The sequence below is a fragment of the Ziziphus jujuba genome, chromosome 12 (genome assembly GCF_031755915.1).
Source record: "Ziziphus jujuba cultivar Dongzao chromosome 12, ASM3175591v1".
Lineage (NCBI taxonomy): Eukaryota > Viridiplantae > Streptophyta > Magnoliopsida > Rosales > Rhamnaceae > Ziziphus > Ziziphus jujuba.
In genome coordinates, this window is record NC_083390.1 from 4,730,818 (window position 1) to 4,752,068 (window position 21,251).

General features: G+C 33.5%; 2 protein-coding genes across 2 annotated transcripts; one reads left to right on the plus strand and one right to left on the minus strand.

The window, feature by feature from the left end:
• Positions 1 to 12,841: 12,841 nt before the first annotated feature.
• On the minus strand, positions 12,842 to 14,496 carry LOC107428425 (stemmadenine O-acetyltransferase). Its single transcript, XM_025078110.3, has one exon. The coding sequence runs from the start codon at positions 14,395 to 14,397 to the stop codon at positions 13,075 to 13,077; it is 1,323 nt and encodes a 440-aa protein (XP_024933878.3). The 5' UTR covers positions 14,398 to 14,496; the 3' UTR covers positions 12,842 to 13,074.
• Positions 14,497 to 17,791: 3,295 nt separating this feature from the next.
• On the plus strand, positions 17,792 to 19,108 carry LOC107428467 (acyltransferase Pun1). The gene has a single exon (XM_016039000.4). It carries the CDS (start codon positions 17,792 to 17,794, stop codon positions 19,106 to 19,108), a length of 1,317 nt encoding a protein of 438 aa, XP_015894486.3.
• The last annotated feature ends 2,143 nt before the right edge of the window (positions 19,109 to 21,251 follow it).

Sequence of the window (21,251 nt, forward strand, 5' to 3'; positions counted from 1 at the left end):
GAAATCTGCACAAACTAGTGAAGCTAAACGCCATCAGCTCATCTTTCATGAATTTCCTACTTCCTGCCTTCATAAAATCTAGGTGTTCATCACCATATTGTTGCAGTTTCTTCACATGTTCATTGTCAATCTTCCTTATTTCCTCTCTTACCTCTCTAGCAAGACCATAACACTCCTCCCTGAAACTTAAGTACGTCAGACCTATGACAACTATCTGGTAAAGATTCCCGAAAGAATTTTTCGCTAACAGCGGTTCGAATCTTGGATAAAGGTTGACTAAACGTAGCATGTTGTAGAACTTCTTTGGTCCTGGTTCATTTTTGTTAAAGTCAATAAAGTGTGTACATATGAAAACGAACAGTGCCTCGACCCTCGAAGCTCAACATCTTAATTTTTTCTCGTATTTTGCTTGAAGTGCCTTTATTGCAGAAGCATCAAACCCGAACCTCTTTGACACTATATTCTTCTTCGTGATACCCATTCGCAAATCGAACTCGGCTGTATCTTTCCGAGGAAACAGTGTGGCTGAAACAAATTCAGGATGAACTATGTAATCTGGTTAATCTCCACATTCAATGGCCGACCAGGTTTTTTATGAACATGAAAAAAGAAAATGCATCACTGAGCTTTGTGAGAAATGCAAACACGATTCGAATACCTCTGCATTGGAATATGTCGAGCTTATTAAGGAAATTATGCCACCAACCTAATATTCTCATATTACACGATTTACCTTGTTGTATTTGCTGTAATATTTTCCATATCTGTTTGTAACTTTATTTGATATATACCTTGTATAGTTATCATGTAATTGTATTTAAACCTCCTCGGCATATCAATGAAAGAACAGAGCCTTTTATTTCTATATGTGAGGGAATGGTTTGCAATGATTAAGCAATTCTTGGAATTCTAGTTTCTCACAGTTCTCCATTCAAAATTATCTCATTCAATGGTCATAAAATTTATCTTCTGTTGTTAATTGTAATGATGGCTTATATTTCTTAAATTTTGCATGCCAGTTGAATGTCCTGTTTACATCTTATTTGTAAGAACTCCATTTACTTCAATAAGATCATCATCAAATACTCTAGTAGTTTATGTATTTGATTAAATCCATTTGCAGTGCTTCAATTTATCTTCCATTTTGGTTTTATTTTTTGGTCTTGATGATGGATAAAGAATGGTGCATTTATCAACGTAAATTTTGCTTTTTGGCTTTAATTCTGCTTATATGGCTGTAATTCATATTCTCTTTAAATATATACACACCTCTGTATAAGCTATTGATTAAGCTGTTGGGTTTAATAAAATGTTTAAAGATCAACCTCTTTCTAACTTTTATACTATATCCTCCGACAACTTGTATGATTCATGAATATCTTCTATACTTGTACTGATTGAAGAGCTTATGATGAAGATCCTCTAATTAAATAATAGTAAAGCTGCCGATAGAGGGTGATGTGAAATTACTGTTCTTTCTTAAGTGATCATATTCATAGTTGGAGCAACTTTGTTAGTGTGCCACGTATCCAAAAGGTAATATTGTGTCCATAGCAATTTTTGATTACATACACTTGCCCAATAAGTGACTACCCATTGTTTCTTCATTTTGAGAGGGATGTCTCTTGTTCAGTTCCTTAAACTGATGTGGATGTAATGGTGGTGAAAACTGAGCACTTTAGAAATTGCTGGGTTTATTGCTGATCAATTTCCCTAGACAATCACATGGTAAAATCTTTGAAAAATATTTAAAAGGTTGTTGTAATATTGTTGTAAGAATATATTCATGATGATTTCAATTAACTTTATTGTTTTATAGTATATCAAACATATACTTTCCTTTTACTTTTTCCTTTTTTTCCCCCTAAATTACCTAAATGATGGACAATCCTGAAGTAACTTTTAAACTGAAAAAGTTTGTTTGCTTATTTTAAAAAATACTTTTATTTCTTTGTTTAGCTTTTCTATTCTTGCAAAGTATTCTAAGTAAGCTAAGAAGAGAGCACCCAAAGAACAAAAAGCATTATTTGCTGCTGCAACTCGTAATGGAAATGAGGGGATTAGGATGTCTTGCGAAGTTGAATACTCTTCATTTTCGTCTTCACTATATGCTGATATTGAGAAACACCCACAAGCCACAAATCAAAATATTGAACTGAAAAAGACAAGAGGACCAAATTGCCAATTCAATTCAATGAATGGGGTCAAGTAGTTGATACTTATACAGACAAATTCGCACCTTACGTTGGAGCCATAACAAGGGAGTATATTCCTATTGTGGATCAGTTGATGAGAAAAAGAAGAATGAACTTTGAGACTTTATTCAGGTATGCTACTTATCCAATTTCTATTTGTCTTTTTTCACTTTTATATTACTTTGTATAATTATATATTTCAACCAAAAAAAAAAAAAAAACAAAAGCAAAACAAAACAAAACAAAAAGAAGCAAAAATTCATTTTGGATGATTCACGAAAGAAAATAGTCTTCCAACTGATGGGGAAATATTGGAGACAATATGAAGCAAAGATCACAAAGGGATGAAACAACCTGGTAAAGCACCAAATAAGAAAGCTGCTCTTGCCCTTGTTAGGCCAACAAATGTGAACTCAAATATAGAATGGAAGTCATTTGTGAAATATAGACTTTCTTCTAAATTCAAAGTAACAAATTTATTTCAAACTGTCATGTTTATTTTTAATTATTTTTAATGATTAATGTTTTATTTCATAATCTAGACAATATTAAGCAAGAGGTTCAGAAAAACGAGATTGAATCAAACAATTGTGCATACGATGAGTCGAAAAGGGCTATGCTTGATTCCGCCATGACAAGGTCAATTCTAAAATTGGATAATTTATTTTATTACATCATCAATTCAATTAGTAGTGTATTTAACGTTCTAACTCTTCCACAAGGTTCAGGTCCACATATTTGTGCAATAGCATCTTCTTATAGAATTTTTCTTTGGAGGATTCAAAGTTGATAGACTACATTCTTGTAATTTTTCCTGTAAAATGCAAATTCAGCTAAGACTTGCAAATGTAGATAACAAAAACCGCTAGATTATAGTACTTCTCTAAATAATTACATAGACTCTCACAGCTGTATTATAGTCATTGATCAAATATTCAACTAACAACTAAACTGAATGCTGATGAGCTTGAAGTTGAGTTGGAAGTGTTGAAGTGTGGCAATTTTGCCACTTGATGGTGCATGTCACTGGCTAGCATGCACACCTTGGTATCACCTCCTTTCCTTTTATGAGTTTATATTTTTTGTATGTTTTTAATTGATGTAGGGTATATTTTGATAATGTTTTGTGCCTAATTTATGTATGTTAAAGTATAGGCAAAAATATGCACAAAAGAGTAGGAACGTTATGCTTGAAATGCCTATGGTGCTGGATTCATAATTTCCAGCAACATACATCCACTGTTTATCTTATATCTCAGGTTGCAAATGGATTTTTGGGCTAAAAATTTGAGGGATATCTACAAACATATATATAAGACTATGGTTCAAATTTCAGGTCAAAATGACATGGGAAAGTCAATTTTCTATTCCAAATAGATTATTGTATCTGATGGGCCCAGTATGTAGAGTATGGGTCAGTTTTGGAGCTGTTTGGCCCATGATCCGGTTCCAAAACTTTCCTAGCTCTTGAAACAATATTTATTAATGACTAAGGATGCTTCAAACCAAGTTTCATAAGCAGATACAAAGGGGAACTAAGTAGGTGAAGCTAGTTTGGTTGTTTACCCAAACTAGTTAAACAATAGGAACTTAGTTCAAACCATGTGCCACTTTTTACTATATCTGGAATAGACATGTTGCAGCTGGTTTTTACCTCTTTTGTATATGAAAAGTTAGGTGTTGACCATTTTACTTTTTAAATTTCAAATACTTTACTCATTTTGTAAGCTCACATGCTTGGCATGTGTGAACTAGTTGTAATTTCAAGCTTATATTGTTAAATGAATGAGATGGCTAAACATCTGAGCCTCATTTTCAAAAACCAACGTGGTCTTCAACACCTTAGAGCACTCTAGGAACCCTAAAAACCAGAAAACACCATAACCAAAACCTAAAAACACAACTCACACACAACCATTCCCAAGAGCATCACCGAAAGCTTGCTCTTGGTCATAACCTTCTCATCCCAATAAAGTGGTATCAGAGCAAGGCACATTTTTGTGAGATTCGTGAGGTTTTTGGGTTGGTTCATTCCTTGAGAGTGAAGAGATACTTGAAAGCACAAATATATTTTCATATTCCTTCATACTCGAAATCAACATTCACATGGCTTCTTCAAGTTTTTCAACTCCTTCTCCTCCTATCTTCAATGGGGAGAACTACAACATTTGGAGTATCAAGATGCAAGCCTACTTGAAGGCTTATGGTCTTTGGGAGGTCACCATAAATCCCCAAGAACCCAAGCCTTTGAGACGAGGGGCAACGGTCAACCAAATCAAGCACCATGAGGAGGAATTGGCTAAAGGTTTCAAGGCTCTCAACCCCATTCATTCTTGTATTAGTGATACCATTTTCACAAGGATAATGGCATGTGAGAGTGTCAAAGAAGCTTGGGACAAAGTCAAGATGAGTTCCAAGGGAGTGCAAGGACAAGGCAAATGCAAATCCTTAACCTAAGGAGGGAGTTTAAGACTATCAAGATGAAAGACAAAGAAACGGTTAAGGAGTTCACCACAAGGCTTCTTAATGTGGTGAATCAAATTAGGTTGTTAGGTGAAAGATTAAGTGACCAAAGGATTGTGGAGAAGGTGTTTATCTCCTTGTCCGAGAGGTTTGAAGCTAAGATATCTTCATTGGAGGAGTCAAGGAACCTAAATGAAATTTCCTTGACTGAGTTGGTGAATGCCTTGCAAGCTACGGTGCAAAGGAGGAGGATTAGACATGAAGAATCAATGGAGGCTGCATTTGTGTCTAAACAACATCAAAAGACAAAAAATCAAAAGAAGAACAAGCTTAAGGTCATAAATGAGAAAGGTGAAACTAGCAAACCCGAGAGGAAGTCCTATGAACCTTGTCACCATTGCAAGAAGAAAGGTCATCATCCAAGAAGGTGTTGGTGGAGGCCGGATGCATTTTGCCATAAATGCCAAAAAAAGGGTCATGTGGAAAGAGTATGCAAGGCTAACAAGAAAGATAAGCAACAAGCAAATGTTGCTAAAGATAATGCAAGTGATAGTGAATCCGAAGAGTTGTTTGTTGCTACTTGTTTTAGTAGCATCAAGAATGATGAAGGATGGATCATTGTAGTAGAGCAACACACCATATGTCTCACAAGCATGAGTGGTTCACAAACTTAGATAGGAGTAGCCACAACAAAGTTAAAATTGGAAATGGAGCCTTGATGGAAGTGAAAGGCAAAGGAGATGTGGTGATACACACCACCAAAGGTATCAAAACTATCCATGATGTTCTCTTTGTACCTTCTTTATGTGAGAACTTACTTAGTGTAGGTTAAATGCTTGAGAACAAATATGCATTACACTTCTCAAACATGACATGCACTATAGTTGATCCTCATGGAAATGAATTAATGTGTGTTGGAATGAAGAACAAGAATTTTAGGTTGAATATGGATGAAAATGGTGCATCGGTTGCATTGAACACCAAAGTTGAGAACACCTCTCAACTTTGGCATAAAAGACTAGGCCATGCTAGCTTTAAGTCATTAGTAGGCATACATGAACTTGTTAGAGACATGCCATTGGTAGAGAAGCAAGAACATGTGTGTGAAGTGTGTCAAAAAGGAAAGCATACTACGCTACCATTTCAATCTTGTTCTTGGAGATCAAAGGAGAAGCTAGGACTTATACGTTCGGATATTTGTGGTCCTATGAGTGTTCCATCCTTAAATGGCAGCAAGTATTTCATAACTTTCATTGATAATTACTCAAGAATGTGTTGGGTGTATTTCCTTGAAAGAAAATCACAAGCTTTGGAGAAGTTTGTAGAATTTATGAAGTTAATGCAAAATCAATCCGGTTGCACTATAAAGGTGTTAAGGACGGACAATGGTGGGGAATACACAAGTGAGGCTTTCAAACAACTTTGTAAGGATCATGGTATAGTTCATCAATTCACTACACCATACACACCATAACAAAATGATGTATGTCAAAGGAAGAACCGTACCATCATGGAGATGGCTAGATGTTTGTTGTTTGAAAGTGGATTGCCAAAGAAGTTTTGGGTCGAAGGAGTTAATACATCCATCTACATCCAAAATAGGCTTTACTCCAAGTCTTTGAGGAGTAAAACCCCATTTGAGCTTTGGTTTGGGTATAAGCCTTCTCTTGACCATCTAAGGGTATTTGGAAGCATTTGTTACATCCTAGTACCACAAGAAAAGAGAGGAAAGCTTGATGAAAGGTCACAAGTTGGTGTCTTGGTTGGCTATAGTGATGTGACCAAGGAATATAGGGTGTATAACTTGGAAACCAAGAAACTTGTGATAAGTAGAGATGTGAAAGTTGATGAGGAAGCTAAATGGGTTTGTAGTAAGGAGGAGTTGGTTAGTATGGATGAAGACAATCGGCTTGAAGCTCATGATAAGGATGAGGAACAAGGAAATGATGAAGGTGCTGCCCATGATGATGAATATGATGAGAATGAGCTAGAAATCTCCATAGGGGCTGATTTGGAGATTGGTGATGGTGTGAGAGGCACAAGACCTCTTAATGAGATTTATGAAAGGTGTAATGTGGCATTGAGTGATCCAATCAATGTCCAAGAGGCTATGGAAAAAAAAGAGTGGATACAAGCCATGCAAGATGAAATCAATGTGATAAACAAGAATGACACTTAGAGCTTGGTAACAAAACCGAAGGGAAAGAATGCTATTGGGGTGAAATGGATCTTTAGGACTAAGTACAATCCGGATGGGTCCATAAACAAGCACAAGGCAAGGCTTGTTGTCAAAGGATATGCACAACAAGCCGGTGTGGATTATGGAGAGACTTTTGCACTGGTTGCAAGGATGGAAACCATAAGACTTCTCCTTGCAATTTTGACACAAAAGTCTTGGAAAGTATATCACCTTAATGTGAAGTCAGCCTTCTTGAATGGAGTATTGAAGGAGGAGGTCTATGTTATGCAAGCCGAAGGTTTTGTGAAGAAAGAAAGTGAAGAGAAGGTATACAAGCTACACAAGGCCTTGTATGGCCTTAAACAAGCTCCTAGGGCATGGTATGCCAAGATAAATGGTTTTTTGACAAAGCATGGATTTAGGAGGAGTCCTAATGAGCCTACATTGTATATTAGGACTTATGGTTGCATGGTGTTGGTGTCTCTTTATGTTGATGACCTCCTAGTGACCGGTGGTAATGAGAAAGAAGTGAGTAATTTCAAAAGTGAGCTAAAATTGAACTTTGAGATGTCTAGCCTTGGAGAGATGAAATACTTTCTTGAAATTAAAGTTGTCCAATCATCCAAGGGCATCTTCGTATATCAAGAAAGCTATGTGAAGGAGTTGCTCAAGAATTTTGACATGGAGGATTGTAATAGCGTTGCCACACCTATGAATGAAGGCACCAAGTTGGTGAAGGATGATGATTCTCCAAAGGTAAATCCTTCCATCTATAGAAGTTTAATTGGTAGCCTTTTATATGTATGCTCTATTAGACCGGATATCATGTTTAGTATGGCTGTTTTGTCAAGATTTATGCATAGTCCATCACAAAATCATCTTAGTTGTGCAAAAAGAATCCTAAGGTATTTGAAAGGTACTAGTGATTTTGGTGTATGGTACAAGAATGGCATGAATGAAGCTTTGTTTTGTTATAGTGATAGTGATTGGGTTGGTTCTTTGGATGATAGAAAGAGCACATCGGGCTACATTTACACTCTTGGAAATGATCCTTTCTCATGGAATTCCAAGAAGTAACAAACCGTTGCACAAAGCACCGCAGAAGCCGAATATATTGTTTGCTCAAGTTGTGCTAATCAAGGTGTTTGGCTTAGGAAATTATTGGAGGACTTGAGCTTGAAGCAAGAGGAAGCCATGGTAATATTGTGTGACAATACTTCAGCAATAGCAATTGTACAAAATCCAGTCCAACATGGGAGGACCAAGCACATACCAATCAAGTATCATTCCTTAAGGGAATTTGAACCAAGTGGTGAAGTGAAGTTGGAGTATGTGACTTACGAAGAGAACTTGGTGGATATCTTCACCAAGCCATTGGGAAAGAAGATATTTGAGATATTGAGAGAACTTCTCCATGTCTCATACAAAATTGCCAAGGATGAGTGTTGAAGTGTGGCAATTTTGCCACTTGATGGTGCATGTCACCGGCTAGCATGCACACCTTGGTATCACCCCCTTTCCTTTCATGAATTTATATTTTTTGTATGTTTTTAATTGATGCAAGGTATATTTTGATAATGTTTTGTGCCTAAGTTATGTATGCAAAAGCATAGGCAAAAATATGCACAAAAGAGTAGGAACGTTATACTTGAAATGCCTATGGTGCTGGATTCATAATTTCCAGCAACATAGGTCCACTGTTTATCTTATATCTCAGGTTACAAATGGATTTTTGGGCTAAAAGTTTGAGGGATGTCTACATACATATATAGAAGACTATGGTTCAAATTTCAGGTCAAAATGACATGGGAAAGTTCATTTTCTATTCCAAACAGATTGTTGTATCTGATGGGCCCAGTATGCAGAGTATGGGTCAGTTTTGGAGCTGTTTGGCCCATGATCCGGTTCCAAAACTTTCCTAGCTCTTGAAATAATATTTATTGATAACCAAGGATGCTTCAAACCAAGTTTCATAATCAGATACAAAGGGGGAACTAAGTAGGTGAAGCTAGTTTGTTTGTTTACCCAAACTAATTAACAATAGGAACTTAGTTCAAACCATGTGCCACTTTTTACTATATTTGGAATAGACGTGTTGCAGCTGGTTTTTACCTCTTTTGTGTATGAAAAGTTAGGTGTTGACCATTTTACTTTTTAAATTTCAAATACTTTACTCATTTTGTAAGCTCACATGCTTGGCATGTGTGAACTAGTTGTAATTTCAAGCTTATATTGTTAAATGAATGAGATGGCTAAACATCTAAGCCTCATTTTCAAAAATCAACGTGGTCCCCTTCTTCTCATCTCTTCTTCAACACCTTAGAACACTCTAGGAACCCTAAAAACCAGAAAACACCATAACCAAAACCTAAAAACACAACTCATACACAACCATTTCCAAAAGCATCACCAAAAGCTTGCTTGTTGCTAACACTTCAAGCTAGCTTGCTCTTGGTCATAACCTTCTCACCCCAACAGGAAGTGGGACAATAGTACACCAAATCTTCAATAGACAGCATAAAAAAAGGACAAGGAAAAAAAAAAAAAAGGAGTAACTTGCTGGATTATTAAATTTGACAAAAATGATCAAAAGGATATACCAATGCGTCATTGACTGCTTCATTGATAGGTTCACCATTCTTGTTAAGATGTCCTTCAGTCCATGCATCTATTCTAAATACTTCTTCATTTGGATTCCTTTTGTTCTATAAGAAAAGTAACTATATAAGCAACGTAAGTTGATTATCTTTGCAAAAATATTGTTTAGGCACAAATTCTAACATAAGCTTTTATCTCTTGTGCTTTTATGTTTATTATTAATTATAGTCACAACAAGGAACTGGAAGTGGAAATATGCAACATACTGTTCATAATGAAAATACCACATGTCATCTCTTGCATTGATAAAAGTTTGATGTGGAAGAAGTTGTGACAAAAGGAAAGATTGCTTCTAAAGACCGATATGCAAAAGTGCATCACATGCCTCTTAGTAGAGATTGTTGGAAAATTTGGGTTGAACATATGTTTAATGAGAAATTAAAATTATATAAACCTACCAATGAACCTCAAAATCTCATTGAAGCTTTGGGAAGTACGGTTGCTTGGCCAAAGAGTTGCATCAAAATGTTATAAAAAGGTACCTCTCTTAATTTCTCCTGCACATCGTCATATTTTTCTTAGCATTCATTGGTGAAAATTAAGCATTTAGCAAGGAGGGAATATTGACATCAATTATATTATAAGTCAATATAACAGTAGACCCAACCATACCAAAACCAGTAGTAGTACAACAAATTAAAGTAGATACCAAAGTTTATAGTTATTCACATTTTGGCAATTTAAATAGTTGTTTACTTTTCCATATTATAATTTTAGAATAAAAATCAATAAATGCATTCAATTAGCAATTATCATATTAAAAATAATTTTACAGAGATCATCACGGGACAACTGTTGATATTCAAATATCTATACTCTTCGTCTTTGATAATTGATTGATATATATTAGTTTTAGATAGTTAGTTGGAGAAAACAAGAAGATGTCATTATTTTCTTTACTCTTTAGAGATCTTTAAGATATTGAAATCAAGGATAAGAGTTGAAAGTTAAAAGCCTTGTTTGGGTGATTTACATCATAGGATGTGATTAACATCTGATTTTGATATGTGAATGCTATTAAGGAGTTATAAGTCAACAGCCAACATTTTGTACATGCATGTTTCATCTCAAATTAATAATTATGCATTAATTTTCAAATTGAAAATTTGTTCTAATTTCCATCTGTATATTTGCTTTGTTTTTCATGAAGTAGTTTTGTGCCCTATTTTCAGAGAGTCCAAAAATTCAGGATAAAGCTACTGAGCTTGAAGCAAGAGTATGACAATGCTGAAGATGGAGACTGAAGATTGAAAATTTCTAGTAGTAAATGTGAAATGTACCACGGGTTTCAGGGTTGAATGTGGACTTTAATACTAGCATTACTCCTTGCTAGTGCTTTGAACAATTAACTATCCATAATTACCTTATAACTTATAGCAAAGCTTTGTTAATGATGTAGTCTCTTTTGAATTCTTTGATTTGAAGTCTAGATTTTATCATTTTGTTGGAAAATGAGATTCTTTTATGCAGATCATATTGTGGTTGAATCAATGAAATGCTAACGTTGACAAGAAAAGTAAATTATTATTATATATATATTTTTATAGAAAGATGTTATTATTATTATTATTATATATATATATATATATATTATAGAAAGATGTTAAATTTCATAAGTAAATTACTGGAGAATACAAGACAATCATAAAAGTCAAAAAGTAAGCACATAGCGTGTAAAATTAAGGAGATTAAATTTACAAAACATCAAGAAAGTATAAATCAAACCTACTTGATGTACCTTTTTTTTTTTTTTTTCCTTTTATCATTTCTTGTTTTGCGTATCGTGGCATTGTTTGGCTCATATAATTTCTTAATTTGTTAAGCTTACAAACCAAAAAACATGGAAATTAATTATTGTATTTGGAGAAAGATTATATAACCGTAATCAATTAGGTTCTTCTACTTATTTTTCTCCATCCATATCTTTTCTATGAGAAGATGTAATGATTGAGACAATATTAGTTGATGAGAAATATTGTGAATTTATTGATAATTTATTTAATTCATATGAGATTTATTCTACTGAGCAACGTGGCCCATTTATGGTGATTAGTAAGAGCCTTCCAAAAGAGAAAATCTTACACGTATCAATGGTATCATGTCAGCTCGTACCACTTTTAAGTCATTGATTACCATGTGTTTAAAATTGGACATGTTAGAGACTAGCTAATTATCATTTTTTTCAATTACTTTTTATTTTTAAAAACGTAAAATCTTTCACACACTCGTTCTTGTCGCTGGCAACTGGCTTTTCGCCTACTTTTCCTTTCCATAGCATAAAACTTTATTCACCGCTTTGCAACTTCTTGATCATCGAAGATCCCCATCCCAATTGATTTTTTTATTTTTTTATTTTGGAAAATAATCTTTTGTATATGCCTTTCTTCCATAGGCTCTCTTCTCCATCTTCTGCATGTTGCTTGAAAGGAAATAAAAACAATAATAATAAAACTAAAACAAAAATAATATAATCCCTTGTGAGAAATTGTCAAACCCCTCTCATAAATCTCATAAAACCATTAGGTAGAGAAAGTGAGTTTTCTTAGCTCTGTAAATCGATTCTTTCTTTTTTTTTTATGTTAAAATGACTATGGAATATTTTAATAGATCCAAATCATATTGGAAAGGAATAATGAAGATAGAGAGTTTAGTAATATACCCACTTCATCGGGTGTTACAATGCATCCAACTCTAATCTAGATTGGGATTTAAAATTGAAATTTTGTGCAAGTCCGCAAATTGGTCTGTCTCAAAAAGTTAAAAGGTATGGGGATCAAAACGCTACAGAGGAAGAAAATGATAGTGGGCCGAAAAATTTATGCTACGGAAGAAAGGAGATGGCAAAAGCCAGCCATGGAAGAAAACCAATTTACCTTTTGCAGATGATGAGTTGCGTGAGATGCTGGGCCCCATCTGGGCTATCACGAACCAAATTTTATTTATTTTTTTTATTTATTTTTTTTTCGAAGTAACCATAAGACCCCTAGTTAATTATGTATATTATATATTTAAACTTTTGAATTACATATACATGAAGCCAAAGAATAAATGTAAATTAGTTTTTCTTAATTAGAACAAGTAATTTACCTAGTACGCTTTACGAGGTTGCCGATATGTAATTAATTATATTATTTTCTTGCTTCCAGTTGGCATAGATCAATTTTTCCGGAAATAAGGAAGAATGAAAAAACCTTTTTTTTTTTTTAATCTTAAAATAATAAACGTTGAATAAAGTTGAAGATACGTCATTGACGTACGGACTTCAATTAGAACCTTGGAAACACAAACAGACTTACATGAAACAACAACATTAACAAATAATAAATAAATAATAAAAAGAGGCATCTAAACGATTAATAAAGATCCATACCAAATAACATTAACTAATACAAAGGTACAAATGTATATATTCAACAATACCATGCACAGCCTTATACATGGGATACAAGCCAACAAGCAAAACTAAAGACTAAATAGTTCAATGATAATACATACATATATATATATATATATATATATCCTTTATTTAGCATGAAAATTAACAATTTTCAACCTATAATCCACATATTCTTCAATTAGTTAATTAATTAAATTTTTGTTGGCATTCAGGGTCGGGGAAACAAACTCCAGAAGCTCTTCATCCACTTCAAACTTAGCCATATCTTCCTCCTTCAAATTAATCCAAGCTTCAATTCCATCCCCTATCTTAGTATCAAAAAAAGTAACCAGATTCTTAAATGTCAACCGGGTCGATCCAGCAAAAAGAGGATTTCCCCACCCGAAATCAGTCTCATAAACAGGCAACCTACAAAGACTCGTGAAGCTGAAAGAAATCACCTCTCCTTTACTGACCTGCGTAGAGCGTTGTTTCAGAAATTCCAAATGCCCACCATCTGTCTGTTGCAGTGTCTTCACAAACTCAGGATTGATGTTGTTTATCGAATCCTTCACCGGCTTCAAAATTCCTTCGAACCCTTCTTCTTTTTCCATCGACGGAACCGAGATTGCAACCCTGCTTATATTTCCGAAATAATTCTCAGCAAGAACCGGTTCCATCCTCGAACGAATATTCACAGCATGTAATATTGTGTAGATTTTGTTTGATCTGGTTTCTTTTGGTTGTGTGGAAGCCATGAAGCGGTTCCATAAGAAAGCAGATAATGCCTCAACACGAGTTGGACGTTTCTGATAATTATCGGTGTCTTTTTCTTCTGCGCATCTGTTTCTGAGAGCTGCTATTTTTGCAGCATTAAAGACGAACCTTTTGGCTACAATATTGTCCTTTACGATCCCGTAATTCAATGTGAAATCTGACATGTCTCTCGGAGGGAAGAGTTTGGCAGTCCCGAAAATTGGAGGTCTAAAATCAGTTTCTCCACGGGAGAAAGCAGACCAGGTGTTAAGGAAGTTGATCAAAGACAAAGCGTCTGCAACTTCATGGTTCATGCCAACACCAAGGGTAATTCCTTCGCATTCAAAGAAAGTGACTTGGACGATCAATGGCAAGCCATTAACGTCATCCAGCTCGAATGGAAGAAGATGGTTCATGTCTTGAGGGTTTGGATTCTGAAGAATATCAGAAAGTTTGCATTTGGCTTCGGCTTCAAAGTAGCAAGCTCCCTCGTCGTTGCATTCGACGTAGAGCTTGTTCTTGACTCGTCCAGCAAGAGGATAGAATAAGGTTAAGGACTCGGATAAAGAATTCTTAATCCTGTCCACAAGTTGTTTTTTAGTGAGATTGATATGATCAGCTTGTTTAGGGTAGAAGAAGATCATAGGCATGAAAACTGTAGGTGCAATTTGATCAAGAAAAGAGAGCTGGTAATGGCGGAGATGGTCTGGGGTTGGAGCAGAGGGTTTGATGCTCTGCTTGGAGATCACTTGGATATCAATATTCTTCATTTTAGGAAAGGTTTTGTGTAAAGACGGAGAAAGGACTATCGGAAATTGAATGTCGGAGTGCAGGGCACACCACTAGTGGTATATATAGAGAATAGGATACACATAAAGTCAAAGAGAAGATTATCTTATCGAAAAGTTTGCACAAAGAAATATGAACTTAAAATGATAGTGAGTAGGCTGATATTTTCCATATTGTTAATTTTCTAATTATGAAGCTGACTAACCGAAAAGGTTGGCCTTAGCATTTTACAAGCAATCATATATTATTGGAAAGATACAATAATAACCCAGCCATAATGGACTTTTGACAAATGTAGTCATGAAAGGGATTGACATTTTTATGAGTAAAACAGCAGTACAGTTGATTTCCGCACCCAAAAATGTCGAATTGGCAAATTCTCCCCGTAAGATAATTTGCATCTTTAGATTGGCAATATTGTATCAGATTTGTATTATTGTTCTCTTATATATTAACGGGTAAAACACAATACTACATAATAAATTTATTAAATTCATTAAAAATGGATATTTTTATTATTTTACAAATTTTATAATATTAAAACTATTTAAGATAAATTATACTTAGTATTCTAAAATTTTAAGATTGTGTGATTTTTATTTTGAACTTTTGATTGTGTAAATTGGATGTTAAGTTTCAAATCATTGCAAATTGGTTCAATTTTTAACGTTGAAATTAAAATTATTGGTGTTAACATCAGCATGACATCGTATTGATATCATAATTATTTTTCAGAAATAAAAAAATATTTTAAAAAAATTTTGAAAAAAATACATTTGTTGTTTTTCCATTTGCAAACAGTCTCAAAATTTCTTCATCAACTTCCAGCATGTCTTCTATGTTTCAGAGATTCAAGTCAGATTGAAGTGATTGATTTGCAGCCTAAATTGAGAGTGAGAAAGCATAAGTTCATAACAAGAGGACTATAAATTTCAAAAATTAAAACAAAATGACCAAACCAACAAATGTTGAAATAATCATTATATAAACCTACGAATTCAGATCGAATTTAGATTAAACATAGCAAGGAGCTCTTAGTCTGCTTCAAACAGAGTCATGTCCTTACCATCCAAATTAATTGAATCCTCATTTCTATCCCTTACTTTGTATCAAAGAAAGCAACAATTTGGTTGCATATCAGACAAGCGGAGCCAACAAATACAGGATTTCCCCATCCAAAATTTATCTCATACAATGGAAATTAATATGCACAGGGCTTGTGAACATGTAGAAAATATTCTTTTGCTTATTTTCGACTTCTGTAAATCATTATTTCACGAAGTCTGTTCTTAATAAACCCGTCCAGCTAGTGGATAGAACAATGGTTCTTAATATGATTGCTTAAGGTTCCCTGGTAAGGATATTGGCCTGAGCTAATTAATTCTTTAGTGTGGAACAAGAGCATGGGCATGAAAATTGAAGGTATAGTTTGGTCAAGAAAAGAGAGCTCCTAATAACAAAGGTGATTTAGGGTTGTTTCACAAAGTTTTATGCAAAAAGAAGGGTTTTTTAGATTTTGGAAAAAGTTTTATATTATAGGGAATTTTTCATTTAGAGCTTTTCAGATTTTGTCCTAATTATAATTAAACACACTTTAAATACTATCATTAACCTTCTACCTTTAGTTTTCATGAGTTTCTTTTTAACAATTATAGGTTATAATTATATTTTTTTACAACATTAATTATTTAATTATGAAATATTAATTTTTAACGTTTATTTCATCTTTGGCTGGAAAAAAAAAAAAGACTAACAAATAAATCCGTTTTGATAAATATAAAAAAGTAAAAGAAGATTAATATAATCTTTCAAAAGTGTGAATCTAATTGTAATTATAGCAAAATTAAGTGGGTGTAGATGGAATTTGCGCCATATTTTATGCAAAGAGGAAAAATCAAAATCTCTCTCAACGTTATGTGAACCATTTGTCAACCTTGTCACCTCTAGACACTTTTTCTTTTTCTTTTTTTTTTTTTTTTTTGATAGATACCTCTAGCCACTTAATTTTTGGTGATAAAAGAAGCTCTAATTATTGGCCTTGAGACCCCCCAACATTTAGTAGGTTAGAAAAAAAATCTTCAGTACTCTGGATGCATGTATCAACTCGATCCCTTCTTTAATACACTGATGAGATCCAGTGCCAAAAATTCATTCATTAGGTTGTGATGGTATGATTGTGTGGTTGGAAGATGGGATATCTTGGTTTATTAATCTTGTCCAACAAGATGTTTGTGACTCTTTCGACCAATTAATATATAATTACATCTGTTCAAAAACAAAATTAGTCAATCAAATTAATCAGTTTTGGTTGGATTTTCCGATAGATATATTTAACCACACTTACATATTTGAATTGTCAATAAGCCAAGTTCCAATGGTTTATTAATCTTGTCCAAGAAGATATCTGTGACTCTTTCGAATGGTTAAGAATGATATCTCTTTAAATACAAAATCAATCAATCAAATTAATCAGTTTTCGTTGGATTTTTGAGAAGTTATGGTTAACCGCCCTTAAATATTTGAATTATCAATGAGCCCATTTCCATGGGGACTGCAACTACTTCGAGAGCGTCGTTTACCAACCTTATGTATACCATTAATCGGAAATATGGCCCACCATAATTATCCTCAGGTTGCGTCAAGAGCATGGGCTCAGTACCCCTCTACCATCCTGTTATATTAACTGTAATTACCCTTTTACACTCATTTTTTTTTCTTTGAGGAAATGAACTTATCAGTTATTACACACATTCTCCCTGCTTTTGAACCAAACAAAATAAAATAAATTAAAAATTATTATATCTGCTAAAATTATCTGCTCACTCATATTATGATCTTTTTTTATTTTCACTTAATACTGAAACATTCTGAACAAACAATTTTATATTGAAAATTGTAACTAAATTGGGGACAATATCTATACTGGCTAACAATCTTATACTAAATGGGATGGCTAACAACCCCAAATTGGGAACAATATCTACACCAGTTATATACCGAATACAGTAGCTAAATTAGTTAACAATCCCAAATTGAAGACAATATCCGAGTACTGGACTAAATTGAGGACAATATTTGCACCGGTTAACAACTCCAAATTAAGGACAAATACGGTGACTAAATTAGTTAACGATCCCAAATTGGAGATGATATCAGCACTCACGACAATCTGTCACACAAGTGGAGGTGGGTTGTTCCAATATCCAAATACTCTCAAAAATGGGTTTTTAACTCGAAAGCTTTTTTAACTTTTATAAAGTTATACCAAATGAAACCTTAAAAAAGGAAAGGCTCTATAAATAAGAAACTCGTTCATTTACAACATTAGCATAAGAAGCAGCAGATCATAAACAATTAAAGCAAGAAAACGATACTATGGATCAGATGAAAGTTGACATGATAGCAAAAAATAAAATCAAACCCTCCTCACCAACTCCTTATAACCTCAAAAACTTCAAACTCTCTCTTTTGGATCAGATACAACTTCCAATCTACGGCCTTATCATCTTCTTCTACTCGGCCGATGACACCGAAACCAACTGTAGTACTGATCATCTCAAAAGTTTGGACAAGTACAGTTACTACTCCAAACGCTTGAAGAACTCTCTCTCCCAAACCCTAACTTCTTTCTACCCCATGGCCGGCCGTCTCAATGACGAAGCTGTTTCCATCGATTGCAATGATGAAGGAGCTCTTTTCGTTGAAGCCAAGATGGCTTGCAATCTTTCTGAAGTTCTCACCCAACCAGACGCTGAGTTGCTTAACCATTTCCTTCCAACCAACGATCCGAAAACCCTTGAACTAGTACCAGGTTGCATGGCTCTTATCCAACTCACGAGCTTTCAATGCGGAGGGATTGCCATTAGCGTCTGTCTTTCCCACAAGCTTACCGATGTATCCTCTCTGGTCAACATCCTTCATAGCTGGAGTTCCACAGCACGTGGCTTCTGCGAAGCAACGCTGCCGCCGTCGCCGGTGTTCGTAGGAGACTCTTTGCTGCAGCCTAGAGGACTACCATCCTTCATGTCACGACAAAATTTCATGCCACCTCCAGGAAAGTTGAAGACGAAGAGGTTCGTGTTCGAAGCCTCAAAGATTGCTAATCTCAAGGCGCAAGTTGGTCCAATTGGGGAACTATACCCATCCCGTGTCGAAGTGGTTTCGGCTCTGATCTTGAAAGTGGCCATGGCTGCTTCCCAATCGTTATCAGGGTCGAGACCATCGGTGCTGTTTCAGGCGGTGGATCTAAGGAGGAGGATGAAGCCACCTTTGCCTAAAAACACCATTGGGAACCTTTTCTGGTTAGTTCCTGTGGTTATAAAAGAAAGCACGATGGATTTGAGAACCATGGTGTGTAAGATGAAGGAAGCAGTCAACGAGTTTAGCAGGATTGCATCCAAGTTTAAAGGAGAAGAAGGTTTCTCTTTGATCAGTGAGTTCTTCAAAAGGAGAGAAGCTTTTAAGGAAATGGAACGTTATAGCTGTACAAGTTGGTGCAAATTTCCATTATATGAGACTGATTTCGGATTTGGAAAGCCTGTTTGGGTAAGTAGCGCGAGTGTAGCGTTCAAGAACACAATGGTTTTGGTGGATACCAAACTAGGTGATGGAATTGAAGCGTGGGTTACATTGGAGGAAAAAAATATGTTCATTTTTGAACAAAATTATTATTCCTCGATTGATTCCGCTTGATTTCCTTCAATCATGGTCATGCGGTTTTTTTTTTTTTTTTTCAACTGCAATTTCAATTGTATATAGTTTGTGGAATAAATTAAGGCTTGGTAGGACTAAAATGGATATTGCTTGTATAATATAATGTTGGACACTTTAGTGGCAAAGCACTACATGTTATTTTCTTCTCTGCAATAATTTTTAGTTAATTTGAATATAACAACCATGATCACTTTAATTTTGAGTCATGAAAATCAATTCGTGTGGTGCTGGTCAATTTTTTCACGTATATTTTGTCAATTAAAATTTTCTTGTAGTCTCTCAAACTTCCTCTTTCGTAATTCTTGACAAATGCTCTTTTTGTTGGCACCATAAATAGAATTATATCTCTTTAAATTTTTCCATTAAGGTTGGTATTAAAAAGCTAATAGTAGGTAAGCAGAACTTATGTCTTGAAAACTATCTTCCAAGTTATTATGGGAGACATGATAATCTATATTATTTTACGGTTAATTCTTTAATAAAAATTAATTTTTCAATACTAAAAATATAAAATGGAAAAACAAATATTTAAATTTTTAATGGAATAATATGAGTTTCATTTTTATCATCCATATCAATATATTTTTCAGTATAATTTGGAAAATGTTCTTAAGAAAATATTTTTCTTAGATTAGATTTTTTGATAATAATTAATGTATTTAATTGAGATTAAAATTGATGTTTATGAAATTGAAAAGTCTAAATGTATTAAGTATAGACTTTTAAAGACTTATAAAAGTCATAAGCTAAGTATTTAATGTGATTTTTAAAAAACTTCAAAACAATCAACAAAAATCATGCAATATTCAATTTAGTTTTTTATAAACTTTAAAAAAGTTAATAAAAATTACTGTTATTCAATTTAAACTTTTTGAAATATATAAAACTCAAGAAATATTTAAATCATCAACAACTTTTATAGATTTCAATAAACCATAGATATTAATTGACTTTTTAAATGAAACATAGAAGTTTTTTTTCAAATTCTTCTCTCATTCATCACAAAATTTTTAAAGACTTTTGAAAAATATGAATGTAAGAATATCTTAAAAACTTTCCCTCTCCCTCTCCTCCCTTGTCTCTACTTCCCTGTCTACCATATACAGAAGATATGAAATAAATATTTCTTCATTTTTTTTATAAGAATTACATGATCTTTTTCAATCCATCATTTTTTTTTTATTACATCTATGGGCTTAACTTACTATTTTTTTTTATTAAAAATCAATTGATTTTTTTAAATATATACAATATATCAAAACGCAATAAACTTGTGATTTTGTTTGAAAAAATGGTTCAATGGCTATTTTCCTCATTCTTTTTTATATCTTTCATTTAGTTTTGCTTAGTACCAACAGTGAAATATCCCACATATTTATATGTTTAATACCAAAAAAATTGTAAAAACATTAAAAAATTTCACAACCATATTTTGTAAACAAATTTTACTTCTTAGGTGACTTATATTTTTTATTCTTTTAAAAAATATTATTACTAATATGGCAAATATAATTTGGTAATACAAAGTAATCTATATTATATTATAAAGTTAATAAAAATCTATCAAAATATTTTAAAATGAAAGTTTATGCAAGTTTATTGGAGTCATTAATAATTCTACAAAAGTCTTCAAAAGTCTACAAAAATCTATGAACAAATAAAACCATACAAGAGTTATTTATAATTTTATAGTTATTTTATAGTGTGAATATCCGTATAGTTTAAGAAATCATCAATATTGAAGATGTTTTTTAACAAACCATCATTGTGCTATTATTAATAATGATTTCTTCCAAAAAATAGTTGTCAATAATGATACATGCATGATAAAATCATACGGATCTCTATATCATAAAAGGATTTTATAATTCTATAAACTTATAAAAGTTCATAAAAGCTTATGAATTCTGCAAGCATTGATCATTTTAAAAAAATATTTATAAAATTTTTTTGAAATCTAAATTGAATTTATTTATGGCTTATGCAGCAAAATAAAGAAAATAAAAAAGAATTCTAAATATCCTTTGCCTGTAAAAGTCGTAAAGATAAAATTGTTAGCTGGAACAAATTTTTTTCGTGTAGAAGAAAGCATGTATAAGAATTTTTTTTAAAAAAAAATTAA